The 19536-nt window shown below is 33.5% G+C and overlaps 5 protein-coding genes and 1 long non-coding RNA gene across 8 annotated transcripts; 3 read left to right on the top strand and 3 right to left on the bottom strand.

Annotated features, from left to right (window-relative positions):
• Positions 1-2: 2 nt before the first annotated feature.
• Positions 3-1629, bottom strand: LOC116338474 (protein artemis-like). Of its 2 annotated transcripts, XM_031763755.1 has the most exons (4): positions 1279-1629; positions 1044-1197; positions 437-971; positions 229-329 (listed from the first exon to the last, which is right to left on the bottom strand). In XM_031763755.1, exons 1-4 carry the CDS (start codon positions 1523-1525, stop codon positions 324-326), a joined length of 942 nt encoding a protein of 313 aa, XP_031619615.1. In that variant the 5' UTR covers positions 1526-1629; the 3' UTR covers positions 229-323. The 2 variants fall into 2 exon arrangements, with proteins under 2 accessions (XP_031619614.1, XP_031619615.1); XM_031763754.1 differs by having other exon boundaries at positions 3-971.
• Positions 1630-2230: 601 nt separating this feature from the next.
• Positions 2231-3998, bottom strand: LOC116338594 (borealin). Of its 2 annotated transcripts, none has more exons than XM_031763967.1 (4): positions 3714-3998; positions 3324-3599; positions 2664-3006; positions 2231-2581 (listed from the first exon to the last, which is right to left on the bottom strand). In XM_031763967.1, exons 1-4 carry the CDS (start codon positions 3811-3813, stop codon positions 2395-2397), a joined length of 906 nt encoding a protein of 301 aa, XP_031619827.1. In that variant the 5' UTR covers positions 3814-3998; the 3' UTR covers positions 2231-2394. The 2 variants fall into 2 exon arrangements, with proteins under 2 accessions (XP_031619827.1, XP_031619826.1); XM_031763966.1 differs by having other exon boundaries at positions 2664-3018; positions 3714-3991.
• A 1511-nt stretch (positions 3999-5509) lies between these two features.
• Positions 5510-7423, top strand: LOC116338593 (dnaJ protein homolog 1-like). The gene is given in 5 exon segments (XM_031763965.1): positions 5510-5638; positions 5866-6189; positions 6316-6606; positions 6608-6631; positions 6713-7423. Coding segments are annotated over 4 exon segments (1080 nt in total). The 5' UTR covers positions 5510-5638; positions 5866-5883; the 3' UTR covers positions 7172-7423.
• Positions 7424-8363: 940 nt separating this feature from the next.
• LOC116338609 (patj homolog) lies at positions 8364-13560 on the top strand. The gene is made up of 6 exons (XM_031763998.1): positions 8364-8905; positions 8986-9564; positions 9638-10803; positions 10887-11169; positions 11238-11343; positions 11425-13560. The coding sequence occupies exons 1-6, from the start codon at positions 8691-8693 to the stop codon at positions 11722-11724; spliced, it is 2649 nt and encodes an 882-aa protein (XP_031619858.1). The 5' UTR covers positions 8364-8690; the 3' UTR covers positions 11725-13560.
• A 1526-nt stretch (positions 13561-15086) lies between these two features.
• LOC116338610 lies at positions 15087-16028 on the top strand. The gene is made up of 3 exons (XR_004200909.1): positions 15087-15405; positions 15468-15603; positions 15669-16028. It is a non-coding gene; the product is annotated as an uncharacterized LOC116338610 (long non-coding RNA).
• Positions 16029-16537: 509 nt separating this feature from the next.
• On the bottom strand, positions 16538-19141 carry LOC116338821. Its single transcript, XM_031764318.1, has 5 exons — positions 18479-19141; positions 17435-18119; positions 17300-17358; positions 17027-17235; positions 16538-16927 (listed from the first exon to the last, which is right to left on the bottom strand). The coding sequence occupies exons 1-5, from the start codon at positions 18564-18566 to the stop codon at positions 16745-16747; spliced, it is 1224 nt and encodes a 407-aa protein (XP_031620178.1). The 5' UTR covers positions 18567-19141; the 3' UTR covers positions 16538-16744.
• Positions 19142-19536: the final 395 nt, after the last annotated feature.

Genomic DNA, 19536 nt, shown 5'->3' with positions numbered 1-19536 from the left:
AAGTGTATTAAAATTGATTTATTTAAGCTTTAAATACAATTGTTGTAAAAAAAAAAGAAATGAAATAAAAAAAGATGAAAAAACATACAAATATAGCTAAAATACAATGTTATTTACTACAATTGGTCTAGAATTTTCGACGTCGCTTGATTTTCAGTTGTGAAATGTCATCTTTGGCTATGGACATGGATCGTTTGTTGGTAAACGATGTCATTTTTAAGAAATTATATTTGGTGTTGACCAATTTTTCATTGGCCATGTCAACATCTTGCGGTTGTTCTACTTTATATTCTTTGGTGATATCATCTAAAATGCTATACATTTCATTTCTTTGGCATATTTGATTCGGTAGCACATTCAATTTGACGGTCGTCGGTCGAAGGTATTGAATCAAAAATTTAATTTCATCGTAGCTTGAATGATTTGAATAACATACCGAAAATGCATTGGCCACACCGACGACGTCCTCATAGTGTTTTTCATCTTCATTCAAGTTTTTCCATTTCATTGCTGTCGGTCGTATGATACAAATATGACGTTCGTCCAACTTGGATAAACAAGTACTGGTCTTCGATTTCCATTCCGTGTTACCATCGTCTGGCGAACACAAATGTATTCGACCACAATAATACGGATTACTGCTTATGTATGAATCAAATTCTGGAATATACAAATAATCGTTGTATGTTGATTTAGCGACATGTATCTTAAATTTAAAATATTGCGACAATTCCACCAAGAGGAATTCATAGCCATAGTTGGCGGGCGGTCGTAGTAATACAACATTCTTTGGATGTGCATCAAGCCAATTTTCAGTCAAATCGATTATTGTATTAACACTATCGCGTTGCCGTGGAAAATTTCGATAATCCAATGATAAAAATGTTGAATCCAAATATAAACAGTCCAAATTGATTTTTTCGTGAAATTTTTTCAGCGCAATCATCGTTTCGATGTCATTACGATATAAACTGTTGAAAATGCAAACATTTATTGTGATCAATGAATGATGATAGAGAAAAAAAGCACAGTATTTAACAAACCGAAAATCGCCTGTGTACAGTATCTTTTTATTGTCCTGTTCAAACAAAAACATCACTGAACCAGGACAATGACCCGCTGGTATTGCAGTAACCGATGTTTTTTTGGTTACACTGCTATCACATATCGAAATGCCAAACAATATTGGTGTTGTCTCTGAAAAATCAACATTTATTTATTTTTTTATTTACAAAAATATGAATACAATAATGTTGCTTTTTGAATTTTCGCTAATACCTCCGGTTTTCAAAGCAATTAAATTTGTGATGGTCGGATATCGCCTTTGGATTATGACTTTGGAAATTTCACTTAAATACAATGGGCCCGGTAGCGATTGATTCAATGAATTTATTTCATTCAATCCAACCATATGATCCATATGACAATGCGAAAGGAAAAATGCTCGCGATCGAAAATTGGCCTCTGTAAATCGATCAACCGATACATTTTCGATTTCGTCTAGAAACCCCGAAAATGTGCTCATTTTCGATGAGGATTTCCTTATATTTTAACAAAAAATAAAATAAAATAAATAAATATAAACAAAGGAACCGTTTAACAGTTCAATGAATTGTCATATGAATGTGAGATAAATAACTTGGCGCAATGTCAATTTTGCTTCTTAAATTCAACAGCAGATGGCTATCTTACACTTCATACTGTTCAAATTCAAGTTATACAATTTTAAGTAAGAAGTTGAAACAAATCGACGGTTTTTTTCGTTTTAAAAGTTTCATATTTAAATAAATTACAAGAGAAAAACAATGGATATTTGAAATAGATAGTATGGTTTTTATATATTATGTTCTAATGAATGATTTCATAATTTATTTTTCTTCTATTTGGAATTTCCTTTCTTTTGGTTTATAGGCTACTTTTTTTGATACCTAATAAATATTTCAAATTATTATTGTAATTCAACAGAAAAAGGCATGGACTTTCAAACAAGAGAAAATCAAAATTAAAAATAAAACATACAGATGAAGTTCATGCCAAAGCCATTCAAGTTGACGCTTGCTAAAAATGTTTTCTTTTCTTTAATAATCGCAATTCTGTATTAAGTTTCAGTTCTGCATAACATTTTTTGAAAAAAAAAAGAAAAAATATTTATACAGTCCAATGAACTGACATATTTACAATAAAAGAAATACATTTTTGTTCTTAATTCACGAAATTCAAAAATATCGCATGTGATACAATGTTTTATTAATACCTAATAAATCAAAAGGAAAACTAAAAGAAAGTCTAGAGAAAAATGTGACAAATGAAGCTTAACTACATTAAGAGATGAAATTTGTTCGTAATTTTTCGTGTTTTGTATGGGCGAGTGTGTGTGTGTGTGTGCGCGATGATTCAGTTCGGATTGGCCACACATTGCATAATCATGTCGATATTATCTTGCAATTGTCGCAAATCGTCTAGTGTTTGCTTGTCAATTCGTGATACTAAATCTCGATCAACCATACCGCCCATTGCGGGTTGAATGCAAATCACACCATCAGCTAATGGAATATTCAAATTGGCATTGTTACCCAATACACTGAAAGAAAATAACAAAAAAATTCCAATTAATTTGAGTGTTTTGGTTGATGACGAAAGATGATTTTTGTTATTTTGTTTACCTGGTTGCAACAACTGGGCTGCCCTGTAGGGAAATAACCGTTTCACCTTGTTTTGCATAACGTAGCATAGCCATTGCTTTGCCAGCCTCACATTTTGGTGTGACTGGATTCATCATGCGATCAGCGCTAAGCGATTGTATGCGATTATTAACTGGTGTACGGAATTTTGATCGTGATTCTCGTCCATTTCGATTCATCAATTGTTGTGTTCGTGGTGCATTTTTTGTATAACTTTCGATGACACTGCTCAATGAACGACTACGACGTCGTGATTTTGCTTTGGCTGATTGATACGGTCCAACTGGCCGGGCGGATCGTGATACATCCGATCGAACACTGTCGCCTGTAAGGTAGCCTGTGTATTTATTTGCACGATGCATTTGAGCATGATAAATGGGTTAGGGCGTGCATTGTGAATTGATGGGATTGATTGTGCATTGTGAATAGAAGAAAGCAATTTATGACAGATAGCATGTGTTTGTGTGTGTATGTAAATGGCGGGAAAGGAAAGAAAAGATTTTTATTAGTTGGGGAAAAAAAACCCATAAACCTTTAAGCAAATTAACATGAAATAGACTAAACACCACTAATTTTGAAAAATTAAGAAAAAAAATCGCGCGATTGCAATAGATAAATAATGACAATCAATTGCATACGTACCATCATCTGTTCGTGACAATTTTTTAACCGATGCCACACTAATACTGTTGAGCGTTTGATTTGTAATATTTGCCAACGGTCCGCTGGTCATGTTTATGTGTTTTTGTACCTCTTCATACGTTTTAATTGATTGTTCAGCCAATTCTTTGAGTGCGCCCATTTTCAATTCAAGAAATGCAGCTGACAATTTCGATTTAATGTTTGCAATATGATTGCGTATTTGATCTCTTTGCTCCTCTTGCTTGAACTTAAATTCGGTGTGCATCGTATCCATTTCTGTATGCAGATCCAAAAGGAAAGAAAAAATGATTCAAATGTGTTAACGTTTTTTCCTTGTTTTTTTTTTTTTTTTGTAATTTTGTATGCAATGTATTTGTTTCTATAATATACCTCGTTCAATATCGCTAATGGCATTTGAACGCAACTCATCTGCCGTACTGTTTCTGTTTCGCTTGTTTGTGACTTTTTTGTTGAGCTTGGTTCGTGGCATTTTTATGGATTTTCACTACTTTTTAACAAAAAGAAAGTCTTAAATATAATTTGTTTATGATGTGTTAATGTACAAACAAAAAATCAGTGATTAAAATAGAAAAAAAACACCATTTAAAGACTTAAATAAAATAAAATTGGGAGAAAATGGGTTTAGTCACAAAAACACAAGAGACAATTTTTTTTTTCTGTTGAACGTTTCGTTTTGAATAGACAGAATGTTGCTATTAAAATGACATGACCGCCATCTACAACCAACTGAAGTTAGTTACAAAAGAATTTGCAATTGTGTGCCCGATTGAACGTTCAAATATGGCAATCCAAAACGTTCTTTTACCTCCTTTTATTTTTGAAATGTTTCCAGGAAAAAATTCTTTTAAAAAATACAAATCAATAATATTGGAAAAAAAATTTGACATACAAAATTTAAAACAATATTTTCTTGAACGTATTTCGTCAATCTATGCATAGTGGTGTGGTAAATTGCGAATTACGCTTCCTTCCATACAAATCGAGGAAATACGAGTGCTTCGGCTCTGGCATGTTATAGATGTTGATCGTTCAGTCTAGAAGTTTCGAGAACACAATATTGACGTTATATATAAGCATTGCAGTCATCGCACGTAGACATTCATACGAAAGCATTTGAAGTGAAGAATTTGCTAAGTGAATTATTATTTTTGAAGTCGTCGAAAAGTTAATTGTAATTTCTTTCTGTATATTAATTTTGATATTTCGATTGCTGAAGTCAATCAAATAAACGTGAACCATCATTTTATACAAATTTATATTTAAAAGTAAAAAAAATTCCATCTCAAACGAAGGAGAAAAAAAAAGTGAATTGTTTATAAGTTTATCATTGAAAAAAGAAATTGTGTGAAAACATTTGAAAAGTAAGTATTAATATTTTGTTATTTAAATGTCATTATTAGTGACAACCAATTTACTTTAATTATTTTGATAATATTTAGTCGGAACAAAAAAAAAAATTTATTGCGTGCAATTTTCTGTTGTAAAATTAAATGCGTAAAATTGGTGTGTTTCAGCGATTTGTTTTTCATCAGTTGCGATTCATATAAATTTAATGTTTTTTTTTTTTGAATAAATCAATTCCAATTAATAATTCATTTCGTTATAATTTTGCCTTGCCACTACCATACTAGCTGCAAAATCTTTTACATCGCAAATAACATTTCGTAACATACATATTTATCGATGTATAAATAAATAATCGTGCTTTAAATGTAAATTTTGATGTCATTCAATCGAAAATGGTCCATATTTGAAACGAATAACAAAAAAAATTGCATTATTGTGGAACGACTGTGCGTGGTTATAATGTGGTGTTTCGATTCTACAGTAATTTGCAATTGTTTTCGGCACATATGTTGATCCAATGAATGGATATATTGGGACATTGTATTGAACAAAACAAGTCATTTTTGTTTGTTCGGTTTTGAAAACACGAAAAAAAGAATCGTCATTTCAAGCCGTAAGTGAGAAAAAGAAAGAGACTAAAGGCAACAGTGACATTTTTAAATCGTCCATTTATTGCATCATTGTCATGTGTCGTGATTAACTATCGCTGAGCAAATATCGAATACAGAAGTTTTTTTTCGCTGTCTGTGTATGTTCGAATCAAGGACATTTCAATATTAACACATTACATATTGTCATTACGCAGTTCACTATGTATAAGTCGCTTTTTTGTCCATTGAACAAGTCCAATATTTTTATGCATAGAGTTTCAATTTTCTATTCACTAGAATTGAAATAGTTTGAAAAATGTACTGAATAGAATCATCGCACATCATCGATGTCATAAAGTATGAAAATAGCCCAACATTTGCACACAAAACGGAGAAGCAAATCGTTCATTTGAATTCGGATTGCAATTTAGCTTAATTATTTTTCTAGTTACAGTGGTCAAACCTATTTTTCGGTCACATTAAACAATGACCGATTGTTAGATATAAGAAAGAAAAGAAAAATTTGTATGTTTTTTACCCGTGATTTGGTTTTTCAATTTTTTTTTTTGATTCTGTTTCCGTAGAAAATCACAGAGGACAAAATGGGAAAAGATTTTTATAAAATTCTTGGCATCCAGAAGGGTGCAAGTGACGATGAAATTAAGAAAGCTTATCGAAAACTTGCACTAAAATATCATCCAGACAAAAACAAATCAACTGGCGCCGAAGAACGATTTAAGGAGATTGCCGAAGCGTATGAAGTGCTATCTGATAAAAAGAAACGCGATATCTATGATCAATATGGCGAAGAGGGATTACATGGTGGAGCACCGGGAGGTGGTCCGGGTGATAGTGGACAAACATTCACATATGAATTCCACGGCGATCCACGGGCTACATTTGCACAGGTAAGCATCATAATAAAGTCATAAATTGAACACATTTTAAAGAATTGTTTTACTTTTCGTTTGAATTTTCTTTGATGAATATTCGTGCTAATAAAATTATTTTTTCTTACTTTTGTCATTTTACAGTTCTTTGGTAGTTCGAATCCATTTGATATCTTCTTTTCGACCAGTGGTGATCCCAACCGAATGTTTGAATCGAACATGTTTGGCGGTATGGACGATGACGGTGGCGATGCATATTCGCATATTAATGGAATGTTTGGTGGGCCAGGTGGTCGTGGTGGTCCAGGCGGTGCATTTCGTTCACAATCATTTAATGTGCACAATCAGTCACCAAATCGAAAACGTGGACAACAAGATCCGCCGATTGAACATGATTTGTACGTAAGCCTAGAGGATATCGACAAAGGTTGCACAAAAAAAAATGAAAATATCACGAATGGTAATGCAAGCACATTCATACATTAATTGTATTTGTCGATTATTTTAAATTAATTCTTTTCTTTTGTGATTCTCCCCTTAGGTAATGCAAGCAGATGGTACAGCTCGCAAAGAAGAAAAAGTGCTAAATATTACGGTTAAGCCTGGATGGAAGGCTGGCACAAAAATCACATTCCAACGTGAAGGCGATGTGATGCCCGGCAAAATACCAGCCGACATTGTATTCATCATTCGCGATAAGCCACATCAAACATTCAAACGTGAAGCAAGTGATATTCGATACACCGCTAAAGTAACGTTGCGACAAGCATTGTGCGGTATTACAGTACGTGTGCCAACACTAACTGGTGAACAAATCACTCTAAATACATCAAACGAAGTGATAAAACCAAATACAGTGAAACGTATTCAAGGCAAAGGGCTACCGTTTCCAAAAGAACCATCAAGACGTGGCGATTTATTGATTGCATTTGAAATTCAGTTCCCAGATCGACTGTCACAAGCAACGAAAGATATACTAGCCGATTTATTTCCCAATTAAATTATCATAAAACGAGCTAGCAACTACTATGAACATCACTTAGTGGCTGCATACGGTTTCGACTGATGATATCACACACACATATATACACACACATACTCGAAAACATAAGCAGAATCCCATTTAACTATATGCATTGCAAGCATTTTTAAAGTGCTAGGAAAAGAAAATCATTTTAAAAAAAGGGCAATTTTCACACATACACACACACTATAATCAATTTAAAAAAATATATATGTTTTGAAAAGAGTATAACATGTAATTTATTTTTTACTAAGTTCGTGTGATTGTAAGAGGAAAAATAAGTTTTCAATAAACGTACGTTTTAGTACAATTACAGAATGAATATAAATAATGGAAAGAGAAAAATAAATAGCTTGTTTCATTCATTTTATTTGCTTATCATTTTGACATGCATATATGGCTGGATCAATAGAAATTGAATGGAAGACAAACGTAAGTAGCAATACTGTTAATTAAGATGAACGAAATGTTGAATAAATAGCAAGAAATTGTGTCCATAAAGAAATAAAACAATTAAACTGCTGTGTATCATGTTCTATTTTTAAATCGCGAGAAAAATGGCATTTTGTTGTCGCTTGAAACATAGGCGCATGAGTGATTGTTTTATCGACGTTGTTGACAAATAGAATTCCGTAATGTAATTTATAACAAAAATTAGTGCAATAAATTGTTACCTTTTGGTAATGCAATTGCACAAATTCTCTCTCTTTCTCTCATATCAAGTAAAGGGAACGATAACGTTACGTTAGCGTTATCGCGTGCAAAATTAAGGGAATGACGCACTTTTTGTCCGAGTTTATCATATTTTTTCTAATTGGACTATTTTTGGTATCAATTAAATGTTTATTATTTGCAACCAAATATCTAAACGAATATAATTTAGATAAATTATGTTAATTTTGACACAATTTTGTTCTAATTATAATAAATGTTAACTATTTCTACAGTAATTTTACTTAAATTAAAAAAAAATATTGTTGCTTGTTTATTCGCGCTATATGATTTGAAATGTGTCATTTCCAAAAGAATTCAATGTTTTCGTACTGATAGTGCCGCCTACACGAAAAAATGTGGAACCAAAAAGACAACAGCGCCATATTGATGTGTTTTGTTCATCATTAATTGATGTATATATACATAGACTTTTTTTCACTCACACATTGTGATTTATTGAAAAGAAGAGAATAATTTTTATTTTCAAAATTGAAAACAACATACATTCCATATATTTTTCTATTTCTGCTAATTTTTTTGTTTATTTGATTACGTGTGGTGCTACAATTATCGTTTGAATTTGTGCACAACTTGGGGTTTTGCGACAAATACCACCAAACAGTGACAAAACATAAACATTGATATTTATTAGGTGCATTCAGCCTTCTGAACAAAAAATTCAATGAAATATTTTGAATAAAAAATAAATTAAACTTGAGCGAGTTGAAGTGAATTGCTTTTGATTTTGTGTGCTGATCAATTTATTCAAAAATCAATCACAATGCAGACCAATTTGGATATTTCGAAAGCATTGCAACAAATTGAGGCCATCAAAAAAGCTGTCGATGATTCGGACATTCCGAAATTGCAAGCAAGCACGGCCGATAGCCTTAAAACCATTCTCCATATATTACAAGATCCGATATTCCGCAGCATTATCCAAATCGAAGATTCAGCCACTGAATTAAATTCGCAAATACTACAACATCCATCTATGTAAGTACCTTGTGCAATTGTGATTTAGTTATTAGAATTGATATGTGTCCATGATTGAAACCATTTTAATTTCCAATAAGGTTGCCCGATGATTTTGATATCAGTTTATCAGGTGATTTAATAATAAATGTTCCACCGGCCATGGATATGTATGGCGGTGATTATGTTGACGAGCAACGTGTACCATCTGCACAATTATCGCCACGAAGTCCAAACAGCCCAAGCATTTCAAGTAAATTAGATTACAATCAACATTCGGATGTCAGTCGTTTGGACGATGAACGTCCACAATCGGCAGCAACCAATGACACAGCAAACTATTCAACCGATATTATGGCATCAGAGTGTGTACAAATTCAATCAATTGAATTGGTAAATGATGGAACTGGTTTGGGTTTTGGAATAATTGGTGCACGAACATCGGGCACAATAGTTAAAACAATTAAACCGGGCGGTGTTGCTGATCGTGACAGTCGTCTTATTAGCGGTGATCATATTTTACAAATTGGTGATGTAAATTTACAAGGAATGAATTCAGAAGAAGTGGCCAACGTACTACGACGATCTGGTACGCATGTTCGGCTCGTCGTTGCCCGGCCAATTGATCCAGTCAAAAGCAGTAGCCAAGAGGCTGAATCATCAGCCATTGTTCCAGCAAGGTAATATTTTGAAAATAAATATGAAACATACCAAGCTAATTAATAATACAATTGTATCGGGTAAACTTTATAGGCTTCTTTCGGACCGAAGTAAATTGGAACGTTACTTAATGGATGCGGGCTATGCTGATATACTTGGATATTCATCACCACAATCAACACCAACACCCACCGCAAATGATAAATTTATATTCAGTGAGAGTGTCGACGATGCGATTGTGAATCGTTCAAAAATGTCATTGCCAATAATGGACGAATTAGATATGCCGGAAACGGAACGTTTTGTTGTCGAATTGAAAAAAGATGCAAACGGTTTGGGCATCACAATAGCCGGATACGTTTGTGAAAAAGAAGAACTATCGGGCATATTTGTGAAAAGCGTTTCGGCAGGCAGTGCGGCCGATTTGAGTGGAAAAATTCAGGTAAATGATCGTATTATCGAAGTTGATAATCAATCATTGCAAGGATTTACAAACCACGAAGCTGTTGAAGTACTTAAAAAAAGTGGAACAGTCGTATCATTACGATTGGAGAGATATTTGCGTGGACCAAAATATGAACAATTACAACAAGCAATAGCGGCAAACGAATTAAAACCACAAACACCAAGTGGAAGTGGAACAATATTTCCACCACCAGCTGGACGTTCGCAGACATCATCAACACAAAGCATTGGAACAACTGAGCTTACCAGACGACCATCGTTAACATCGACATCATCACATTCTAAACAAAATGGCAGCTATACATCGGCATCGACCATTAAATTGACCGACACACCATCAAAAGAATTAATTGATCCATTGGCAAATTTAAGTACACGTAAATTAGCAACAACTCGTGATTCCATTGAAACGACCAAAATTGGCATCGAAAATATTGACATTGAAACACATGGTGTGAGTGAAAAAACACCAACCGACACGGATTCACAAAACTTAGATGCTGCTGGTTCAGTGACGTCAGATAAACCAAAGTACTGGGTTGAATCGGTATTGGCAAAAGATGTAGAAAATACTATCATGAACAAATGGCAATCAGTATTAGGTGAATCGACAAACATTATTGTGGCGCAAATTCGAAAATTTACCGCATCAAGTGGATTAGGCATTTCATTGGAGGGAACCGTTGACGTTGAAGGTGGACGTGAAGTTAGACCACATCACTATATTCGATCTATATTACCGGAAGGACCAGTTGGGCAAAACGGATTACTTCGTTCAGGCGACGAACTTCTTGGTAAATAAACGAAATATGCATTAGCGCGTGCGTGTCTGATTTCTTTTGTGTTTCAACTTTTTTTTATTTTTATTTCTAATCAGAGGTGAACGGGCAGCGTTTGCTTGGTATGAATCATCTTGAGGTGGTTGCAATACTCAAAGAATTGCCGCAAGATGTACGCATGGTGTGTGCTCGTATTGATGAAGAAGAAGAACCGCTAACCGAAGAAAACATTCGAAAGAAGTTGGATTTCGAATTGAGTGGAACACCAACTATTGGAGAGGTGATGCCATCATCTGATCGTCTTGTAAAAGCAAAATCCGATGGCAGTTTGGCAACAAGTGGTGGCGGAACGGATGATTCATTCTCCAAATTGAAATCAAGGTACTTTATTTTCATCAACTGCAATTATAAAATTAACATATTCACAAATACATGTTTTTCATTCACAGATCGCTTGAGCCTCTGACTGGATTGGCAATGTGGAGTTCTGATCCACAAATTATTGAACTAATTAAAGGCGAGCGTGGTCTTGGTTTCTCTATTTTGGACTATCAGGTATGTCAAATTATTACAATCACATCCATTTACCACATCATTCATTTACAATTTGAATTTTAATTATTTTATACTGATTAGGATCCATTGGATGCGAATGATACATTAATAGTGATTCGATCACTTGTGCCCGGTGGTGTTGCACAGTTGGATGGCCGACTAATACCTGGCGATCGTTTACTCTTTGTAAACGATATGAATTTAGAAAATTCATCATTGGATCAAGCCGTACAAGCATTGAAAGGTGCACCAAAAGGTGTTGTTCGTATCGGTGTTGCAAAACCATTGCCAATGGCCGATACATCAATGCTATCAAATCAAACAGCCGAAAATATCAGTTCGGCAGATATGAAGGTCGCTTCGGCAGGACGATTGAAATAATATTTAGTTATACCTAAGACTGATTTTGAGGCATTCATTGAACTATACAAGAATCTAGAGCGTATTCTACGTTTCATCGAAATTGTTTCGTCAAAATAAGATCATTTTCTTCTCAATGGTTCGATATTTATTCAAAAAAAATCCTTCTACTCCTTCAAAGTGCTTACTTGCAATGGATCCATATTATTGATATCGTTGAACATTTTTCCGAATGTTACAGACACACACACATTTATTCGCTTATTTGTGAAAATTTGAGTGCTTTGGTTTTTTTTGTATATGAATTCTGTACTAATCTTGAGCCTCAAAATCAAGTTAAAAGGTTAAAAAAAACACAGTATCGATCGATAACGGTTTTGGATTTGACACATATGGTGAATTAAGGTCATATTTCCTTTACATTTCATTTTTTTAAAATATGATATCGGGGATTATTATATCAGAGATACGAGCAAACTTATTGAAAATCGACCAAATTCACAGTTTGAAATATATCGGTTGTCGAATGGGATTCTCATTTTACGATATTAGAAAGTAAATTTTTTTAAAGCACGTTACATTTATTAGATTATGTATTCAATCTTGTTTTTTGTCAGTTTGTTATTTCGCTGGAAATTAGGTTGAAAAAAGCAAAGCGAAAAAAAGAGAAAACAAAACAACATTTATTATATTCCCATGCAAAATGTTCATTTCTGATAAATTAACGATAAATTGCGATTTCTGAAAGAAAAAAATTATAAAAAATGAAACACAAAACGTAAACCTCGTATTACGCATTCCCGCGATAAATTGTTAAATATGTAGCTTTAAATTTATTTGAAAGTTTCTGTTTCCGTCCCACGCACGACAGTGGTTTTATGACATTTTTTAAAGATCAAACCGTTCAATATGCGTTTAAATTTCGTTTAAACAAACCCCATAATTTTTACTTTTTTTGCGTCCAGCATAAATTGTTTTTTCCCTGGGTTATATAAAGTATTATTCTTTTTTAAATCAAAATGCACAATTTCAAAGTCGGTGTATGCAATATATAGCATGAATTTAAATAGAAAATTTTTATATTGAAAATTGATGTATTATTTTTCATATATTTTTTGTGTTTTTTGCGAACCCAATCTCATTTTATTTTTACACATAATGAACAAAATTCGATAATAATTCGTTAAACATAGTATCACTATTTTGTTAACGCTGGAAATAGCTTTTGGATACTTAATTAGTATTATACGAGTAGTTAATTTTAACGATAGAAAAAAATCACTCACTCCATTGACTAAACATTCACAAATGGATACAAATGGGCTACATACGGCCATTTAAATAGCGCTATACGACTATTAAAGATAAATACTGAATAATATTCTTCATTTTTCTCGATTTCGGAAAAAGATTTTTGTTTCGCTCCGGATCGGACAAGCACGGAAACTACTCGATGTTTTGGCCCATATGCGACCGCTGCTTATATATTCAGAGGCTGAAATATGTCTCTAGCTTCCGTAAATATTTAGCGCTATTCGGGTAACGCGTGGAATTTCTTGTGGAATTCTTACGCTCGTAAAATGCATCCATTTATGAATGATTGGCAATGCACCTTCCTATGTTTTTTTTATTTGGAAGTATTTCTGACATACATATATATATATAAAATACATTCCCAATTCTAGCTATGAAAATTAAACTCTGATTTTTTTTGCCAATATACATATATCGGTTTGCATGTATATATTTATGTATATGTATCAAGATATGTATTTATGCATTAAATTCAATGTGTCATTAACAATAAGAATAAAAATTTATGTCATCAGAGCTGCAATAATGATGATTCAAAACACATTTTCAAAATATTTTTTTTTTATTTCACCGATTTTCGCTGATTCTGAACAGACGGTTGTTTATTTTTCTCGAAAAAAATATGCGTATTTAAGACAGAATTTCGGTTAAAATAAGGCTATTGAACCACGATGAATCCACAATAACATTTGGATACGTGCCTACGTAAACAGTGGATAACACTGAAAATTCCAAGAATGTTTTGAGAAAAAACCGGTGAATAGATTGGGCTACAGCTATAGCAGTGCTATTTTCACTGGATAGGAGCTGTGAAAATAGCACTGCTATAGCTGTAGCCCGACCTATTCACTGGAAAAAAATTTGCGTGCTTCTCTTTCAAACTGTGCATCGCAACAGAATGAGAGTTCATTTTAATGACAACAGAGCTCGCCCAATGCCGAATATATAGCACTTTTATCAGAGAAGCAGCTTTTCTAAAGAGACTCTTGATGTTTACGGCAGAATAAATATGGAAACTTTTCCATCAGAAGTTTTTTTACCAAATCTATCTCTCGGCAAACACTTATGGTCAAAATTTCTCAGGTTCCGTTACGTTAACTAAAAATATTGCTTACACCGGCCCTGCTAATTTTTTCATGGTATGCAACTAAGTAGTTCTCCAATGAAAAATGTTTATAAAGAACATCCCGTATCTACAATTCTACATATATATTTGTACATACACATCGATAGATATTACACAACTGAATAGCCAGAACTGTCAAAATACTAGAGTATAGTGTTGGTTCAAACAATTCACATTGTCTTTCAAAAAGAATTGAGCGTAAATAACCTCGAAAAATCTTTAAAATGTTGCGATCAATCCGGATTCCAGTAAAAAATGTATTCAATTTTTCCTCATTTACTTCGGGATTTTGCACCAAAGCAACAAAAAGAGTCTATCGCGCAGGTAATTTTTTAAAAAAAGGATACGTTCAAAAAATAAACGAGAATAACATATTTTCTTTCATCTAGATGTTAACGAAGTTAAAATTATGGGAACTTTAATTTTCGATTCCTACAAACTTAAATCCGGAATTAAGCAACTTACCGTAAAAACATACGATTCAGAAGATAGATAGTGAGATTTCTATTAATAAAACTTTTCACCAGACGAATTTTAATTTCAAATGGGCAAACTCATTTTCTCTGTTATTTTTTTATTCCACCCAAGCGGGGTTGGCGTATATGAGATTGGAAACTTTTTTATGCGAACGCAGCTGATCAGCGCCACCTCACATCAGTTCGAATTAGATCGAAAAACTGAATTTAATTCTGTAGCATTGAAATGAAAAAGAGAAAAAACAACAACAATAGCACGGCCACATACAGAGCTGTACATCTATGCGTGCTGATGCATACATACACATATACGCTTTCTTCATTCTTTCATTCCATTGTTATACGTATCTCACTGGTCAACAGATCTATGTAGCCATGTTACTGTTGTTGTTTTTTTTCTCTTTTTCGATTCAATTCATTGTAACTAATGGGAGTTCAACTATGGAATACAAGATGGCACAGATGAGGGGAATTCGCATTTTGTCTCTTCATAGGCTTAGCCGGTTGATCTCACCTCAACTCATAATATTCGTTATCAAATTTTACAGCTTGTCAACGTATTTACGTTAATGGTAAATTGCGTTCTTACGAAGCCGCGCTATCGAATAAAGATAAAAAGACCATTACCTCAACGGTTGTGATTGCCAATAATGTGTCTGTCATAGAAGATGTTGGTGGTGGTGAAGTGAATGAAAATAACGTCAAAATCGTTGCCAACGTCGCTAGAACTATCTCTGTAAAAGAGAAGGATTGCTCATTTGATGCCGCAACACATTTTTCAACGATGTAAGCGTTATTAAAAACACAACATCTTATCGATACTGATTCAACTCCCTTTTTCTCCTTAGAAACAAAGAAGGTGAACCTGTTGAACAGACCACTTTCCATCATGTAGTCGCCTATGATGCTGATCTACGTAAATATATTGAAAAGCTTTTGTCAAAAAGCGACAAAGTGCTCATCTCCGGCAGTATAGGGCATTTGGTATACACAAATGATTATTTGATTATTTTAAATTCGATTATTTTCTTTTGTGATTCTCCCCTTAGGCAAAAATAAACGAAGCTGGAAAAAAAAATACATTCAGGCTTCATTCGTGCCAACAGTATTTCGAAAATAGCACGACGAGCAAAATCTCTAGATACATCGACTGAAAGTGGAGAATCAAAAGTTGAAAATTAAAAAAAAAAAAACAAATGGAAATTATATTTCTTTATATAAAATAAAATAGATTCAATGAATGTTAAATGTAAAGTCAAAGAGTTGGTTTTGTTGTTCTTCTATCAAGCGGTAGTTGCATATATATAATTATAAGGTCAAGCGCTACGCATAACAATCAGTCTGCCCTGTTCTGAAATTTTCGTCCGCTTTTTTAAATCGATCCTCGGCAACGCCACTCTTCAAAAACTGCGAGAAAATAAAAATAACCGTAATTTCGGGGAAGGTGCAGTATTAAAAACAACCTTGATTGTTGGTATTAAATATATTTATCTAATTAATTGAAGTTATAACATGCATATACAAATTTATTTGTTACTTCATATAAGTTGACATTTATTTTGTTTTATTTTTTATTATTATTTTTGTTTGTCATGTGATACATCATATTTTTTATTAGGAAAAAGAAAATACTTATTACCAGGTGAATTTACCAGGATATTTATGTATTTACGATCAATTGATAAATCATAAAATCTGAATCCAGTTTGCGCATGCAATGTTCAAACATTCACCTTTGGGTCGTTGATTCTTGTCCAGTATTTCGTTTTAGTTTTTATTTGTCATTGGTTTGATGCGAACGTGATACAAAATCATTTTAACAGTCTTTCACCTGAATTTGATTTTATGGTTTTCGTAATGATTGGATAAATACCCGCAAGAAGAACGATGATTAAACTTAAAAAAAAAGATGTTAGCATATATGCGTCACACATATCACACTAAATATTTTCAAATAAATACCTTTTATTCAAAAGATCTATTTGGTTGTTTTTATAATGTCCATTAGTGTTTAGAGACAAATTCATAATATACAATATAATAAATATATAGTTATTTTTTGTTTTGTATTTTTTGCTGTTTGAAAATAAATATTTTGGGCCTGTATAAATTAGGCTTAGAAAAGCTATTTTTTAATGGCTGGATCTGAAGTTGTTGGATTATCATTTGATTGTTGGGGTTTAGTTTGTTGTTTTTGTTGCTGTTGTTGTGATTGTTGTGGTAATGGTTGCGGTTTTGTCGCTGTGCTCTTCTTAACTGGAGTTGGATCATCCAAAAATAGTGGATTTTTCACTTCCATATCACCGGTCTAAATAACAACGAAACGAAATATGATTAATCCATTGATTCATTAACAATTGAAATGATACTTCAGAAACAGAATTGCTTTCGCTGAATATATACATACTGGTGCTAGTCCAGGGCATTCATAAACTGTGTAATCGCCTTCTTCATTTTCGTCATCAGTTTCAATATCAGACAATGAACCATTTTGTTCACCGCTATTTTGATTCTCCATTGCGATTATTTGATTCTTTTGATGTTGATAATGATACATTTGTGCACTTTGTGCCAATCGCCGATCACCAGACGATGGTGACACATCTTTATTCGGACCTATTCAATTAAATTAGAATAAATTGGAAATGCACTAAACATACAGTGGCTAAAATTTATTTACCAGTGATTCCATAAGCTGGATAATCAACATCTGCGGCGGCTTTTGCTTTCTTCTGCAAACTATTTTTTTTTTAAATGAAAGAATGTTTATAGTGTTATTGTTTACATATGGTCAAAAAGCGATGCGGAAACTTACGTATACCATCCTATGCCAATGCCAAGTAAACCAACTGTAAATGCAGCACTAACACCAGCAATAATGGCAATAACCCATGCTGAATTCAAATCGACTGGCTTTTTGGCAACATCATTTGGGGGCTGCAATTCATTGGCGATGGCTTTACCTTGTCCCTTCCGTTGCGCTTTTCGTAAGTCGTCAAGCATGAAAACATCTTTTGATTTTGATATATCATTAGAATTATTTTCGGTGTCAACATCATCGGAATAATCAACGCTTGGTATAATTTTTGGATTGATATTCATTGGTGCTTTCACTTTGATCGATGTATATCCGTCACTGGTCAAGTAAATGGGATCACTTTCAGCGGCCAATCTATTTTTATACGTAAATATTGGCTCTGATTTGCTGTTTGAATCAAATGTGTTGCCAATTTTTTCGTAAAATTTTGGATGATTCGGCCCAACGGCAAATGGAATTTCATCATCATCGCTTGTATATGGTTGATATTGTATTGGTAATTTGTATGTGAATCCTGGACCAGACACTTCATCGGTCAATGGTTCATCGTTTGGAAATGAGTAATGTTGTTGTTGTTGTTGACGCTGTTGAAAACGTCGTCGTGCATGCTCATTTCTGTTTTTCAACAACAAAACATTATCATATGGTGAACCGGACGATATTGAAGGCGGTTTACGAAGACCTTATTCGAAAAATAAAATAAATTTAATTATTTGAATGGTACCTTCCATAAATGTGTTTAACATTTCTCTTAAGGGCTCCTAAAAAAAAGCGAAAACTTAAAATGAAACAGCTATTAAGCAAATAAATGGCAATATTTTGATAAGCATATGGTAGTTTTGTGTCAATTTCGTATACGATACTTCCGAAAAAAAAAAAACAAATCGCTTTTTGTTCTCATCAAGTTAGTATGGTTCGGTGCCCACATCATGCCACTCAATTTGAAACAACAGTAGATAACATAAAAACAACAACAATAATTCTCATAGAATTCAAGTGTCAATATGATAACAAAAATAGAACGTTTGATATAAAGTTTACCTGGGTAATTGTCATTTTTAGTAACGGCTGTCTTTGCATTAATTAAAGCTAGAATTAGGACAGCAATGAGGCCGTGCGTGTTGAACATTTCAATCTTTTGTGTATTTATTATTATTTATTTAAACCATATGGAATTAATATATGAATGAGAAGAGAGAGATCTTGAAATATAAGTATATGCACTCGTTTTCACTCAAACATCGTGCGCACTCTTTCTCTATCTTCGTCGTCTTCATACGACACCGCCGTACACAGCACTCTTCCCCTCTCACACACTGTATTCAGTTCACAATTTACGTAGGAAATTGGAAAAATCAATAAAAATAGCGCATCACATTTAACCGTAGCGCAATTCGAATTGCTGCTTTCCTTTTCTCCTTGTCGAAACTGGTGTATACTCTTTTTATTTATTATTTATATTATTTGTAACAACTAATTGTAATTTTGTCGAAAGAACACAATATTTTTTTTTTGTTGTTGTTGTTTCATCCACGAATATGTTGTTTTTGCTTCTTACACCCGAAAAATACTTATCGTACAATGTAAGTTGTCATGGTAGAACTGCTTGTAGACAGATGTGCTCGGTGTATACAAAGTCTCGCACACAATTCGAACCGTTGCGTTCGGTTGGTTGGTTCGTACTGCTGCAGCAGTAGTATGAGCCGAATCATAAAACGAGCCAGCAGACCTACCCACACATAGTATAAATTGAACTGTGTGGAACGCACATCAACAGCATAAAATCACCAATATCAGTGTATTTGTCGGGGAATTTGCAATTTCCATATTGAACGGTGGTGTATTATTGTGCAATCGCAATACCACTTCATTTTTTATTCTATTTGGATTCATTTTTTCTTTTGCACTTTATTTGTTATTTTTAAGGTTTATTTGGAATCGAAAGTACCAGACAGGAAGAAGAATGGAAGATTTTCTTTTGCCTTTTCTTTTCGCATGGTCTCGATCGTTCTATTGTTATGCGAAGGCTACTCCGTTTGAAAATGCTTGATTCACCAGCAGCAATTCACGTGTTTGATTTTTTTTACCTATGTCATTTC

The sequence above is a fragment of the Contarinia nasturtii genome, unplaced genomic scaffold, assembly GCF_009176525.2.
Source record: "Contarinia nasturtii isolate CC-2019 unplaced genomic scaffold, AAFC_CNas_1.1 Cnas_scaffold_414, whole genome shotgun sequence".
Taxonomy (NCBI): domain Eukaryota; kingdom Metazoa; phylum Arthropoda; class Insecta; order Diptera; family Cecidomyiidae; genus Contarinia; species Contarinia nasturtii.
Note: the sequence above shows the minus strand (reverse complement) of the source record. Positions and strands in the feature narration are given on the sequence as shown.

Bases quoted from the DNA above. Each gene is read 5' to 3' on its own strand.
- LOC116338474 (XM_031763754.1), bottom strand. From the start codon at position 1,525: ATGAGCACATTTTCGGGGTTTCTAGACGAAATCGAAAATGTATCGGTT. The intron at 1,198-1,278 runs GTATTAGCGAAA...TTGATTTTTCAG, and splicing joins AATTGCTTTGAAAACCGGAG to AGACAACACCAATATTGTTT. The intron at 972-1,043 runs GTTTGTTAAATA...CATTTTCAACAG, and splicing joins CTGTACACAGGCGATTTTCG to TTTATATCGTAATGACATCG.
- LOC116338594 (XM_031763966.1), bottom strand. From the start codon at position 3,813: ATGCCACGAACCAAGCTCAACAAAAAAGTCACAAACAAGCGAAACAGA. The intron at 3,600-3,713 runs GTATATTATAGA...ATCTGCATACAG, and splicing joins CATTAGCGATATTGAACGAG to AAATGGATACGATGCACACC. The intron at 2,582-2,663 runs GTAAACAAAATA...ATTTTCTTTCAG, and splicing joins AGCCCAGTTGTTGCAACCAG to TGTATTGGGTAACAATGCCA.
- LOC116338609 (XM_031763998.1), top strand. From the start codon at position 8,691: ATGCAGACCAATTTGGATATTTCGAAAGCATTGCAACAAATTGAGGCC. The intron at 9,565-9,637 runs GTAATATTTTGA...TAAACTTTATAG, and splicing joins TCAGCCATTGTTCCAGCAAG to GCTTCTTTCGGACCGAAGTA. The intron at 10,804-10,886 runs GTAAATAAACGA...ATTTCTAATCAG, and splicing joins TTCAGGCGACGAACTTCTTG to AGGTGAACGGGCAGCGTTTG.
- LOC116338821 (XM_031764318.1), bottom strand. From the start codon at position 18,566: ATGTTCAACACGCACGGCCTCATTGCTGTCCTAATTCTAGCTTTAATT. The intron at 17,359-17,434 runs GTAAGTTTCCGC...AAAAAAAAATAG, and splicing joins ATTGGCATAGGATGGTATAC to TTTGCAGAAGAAAGCAAAAG. The intron at 17,236-17,299 runs GTAAATAAATTT...TTAATTGAATAG, and splicing joins TCCAGCTTATGGAATCACTG to GTCCGAATAAAGATGTGTCA.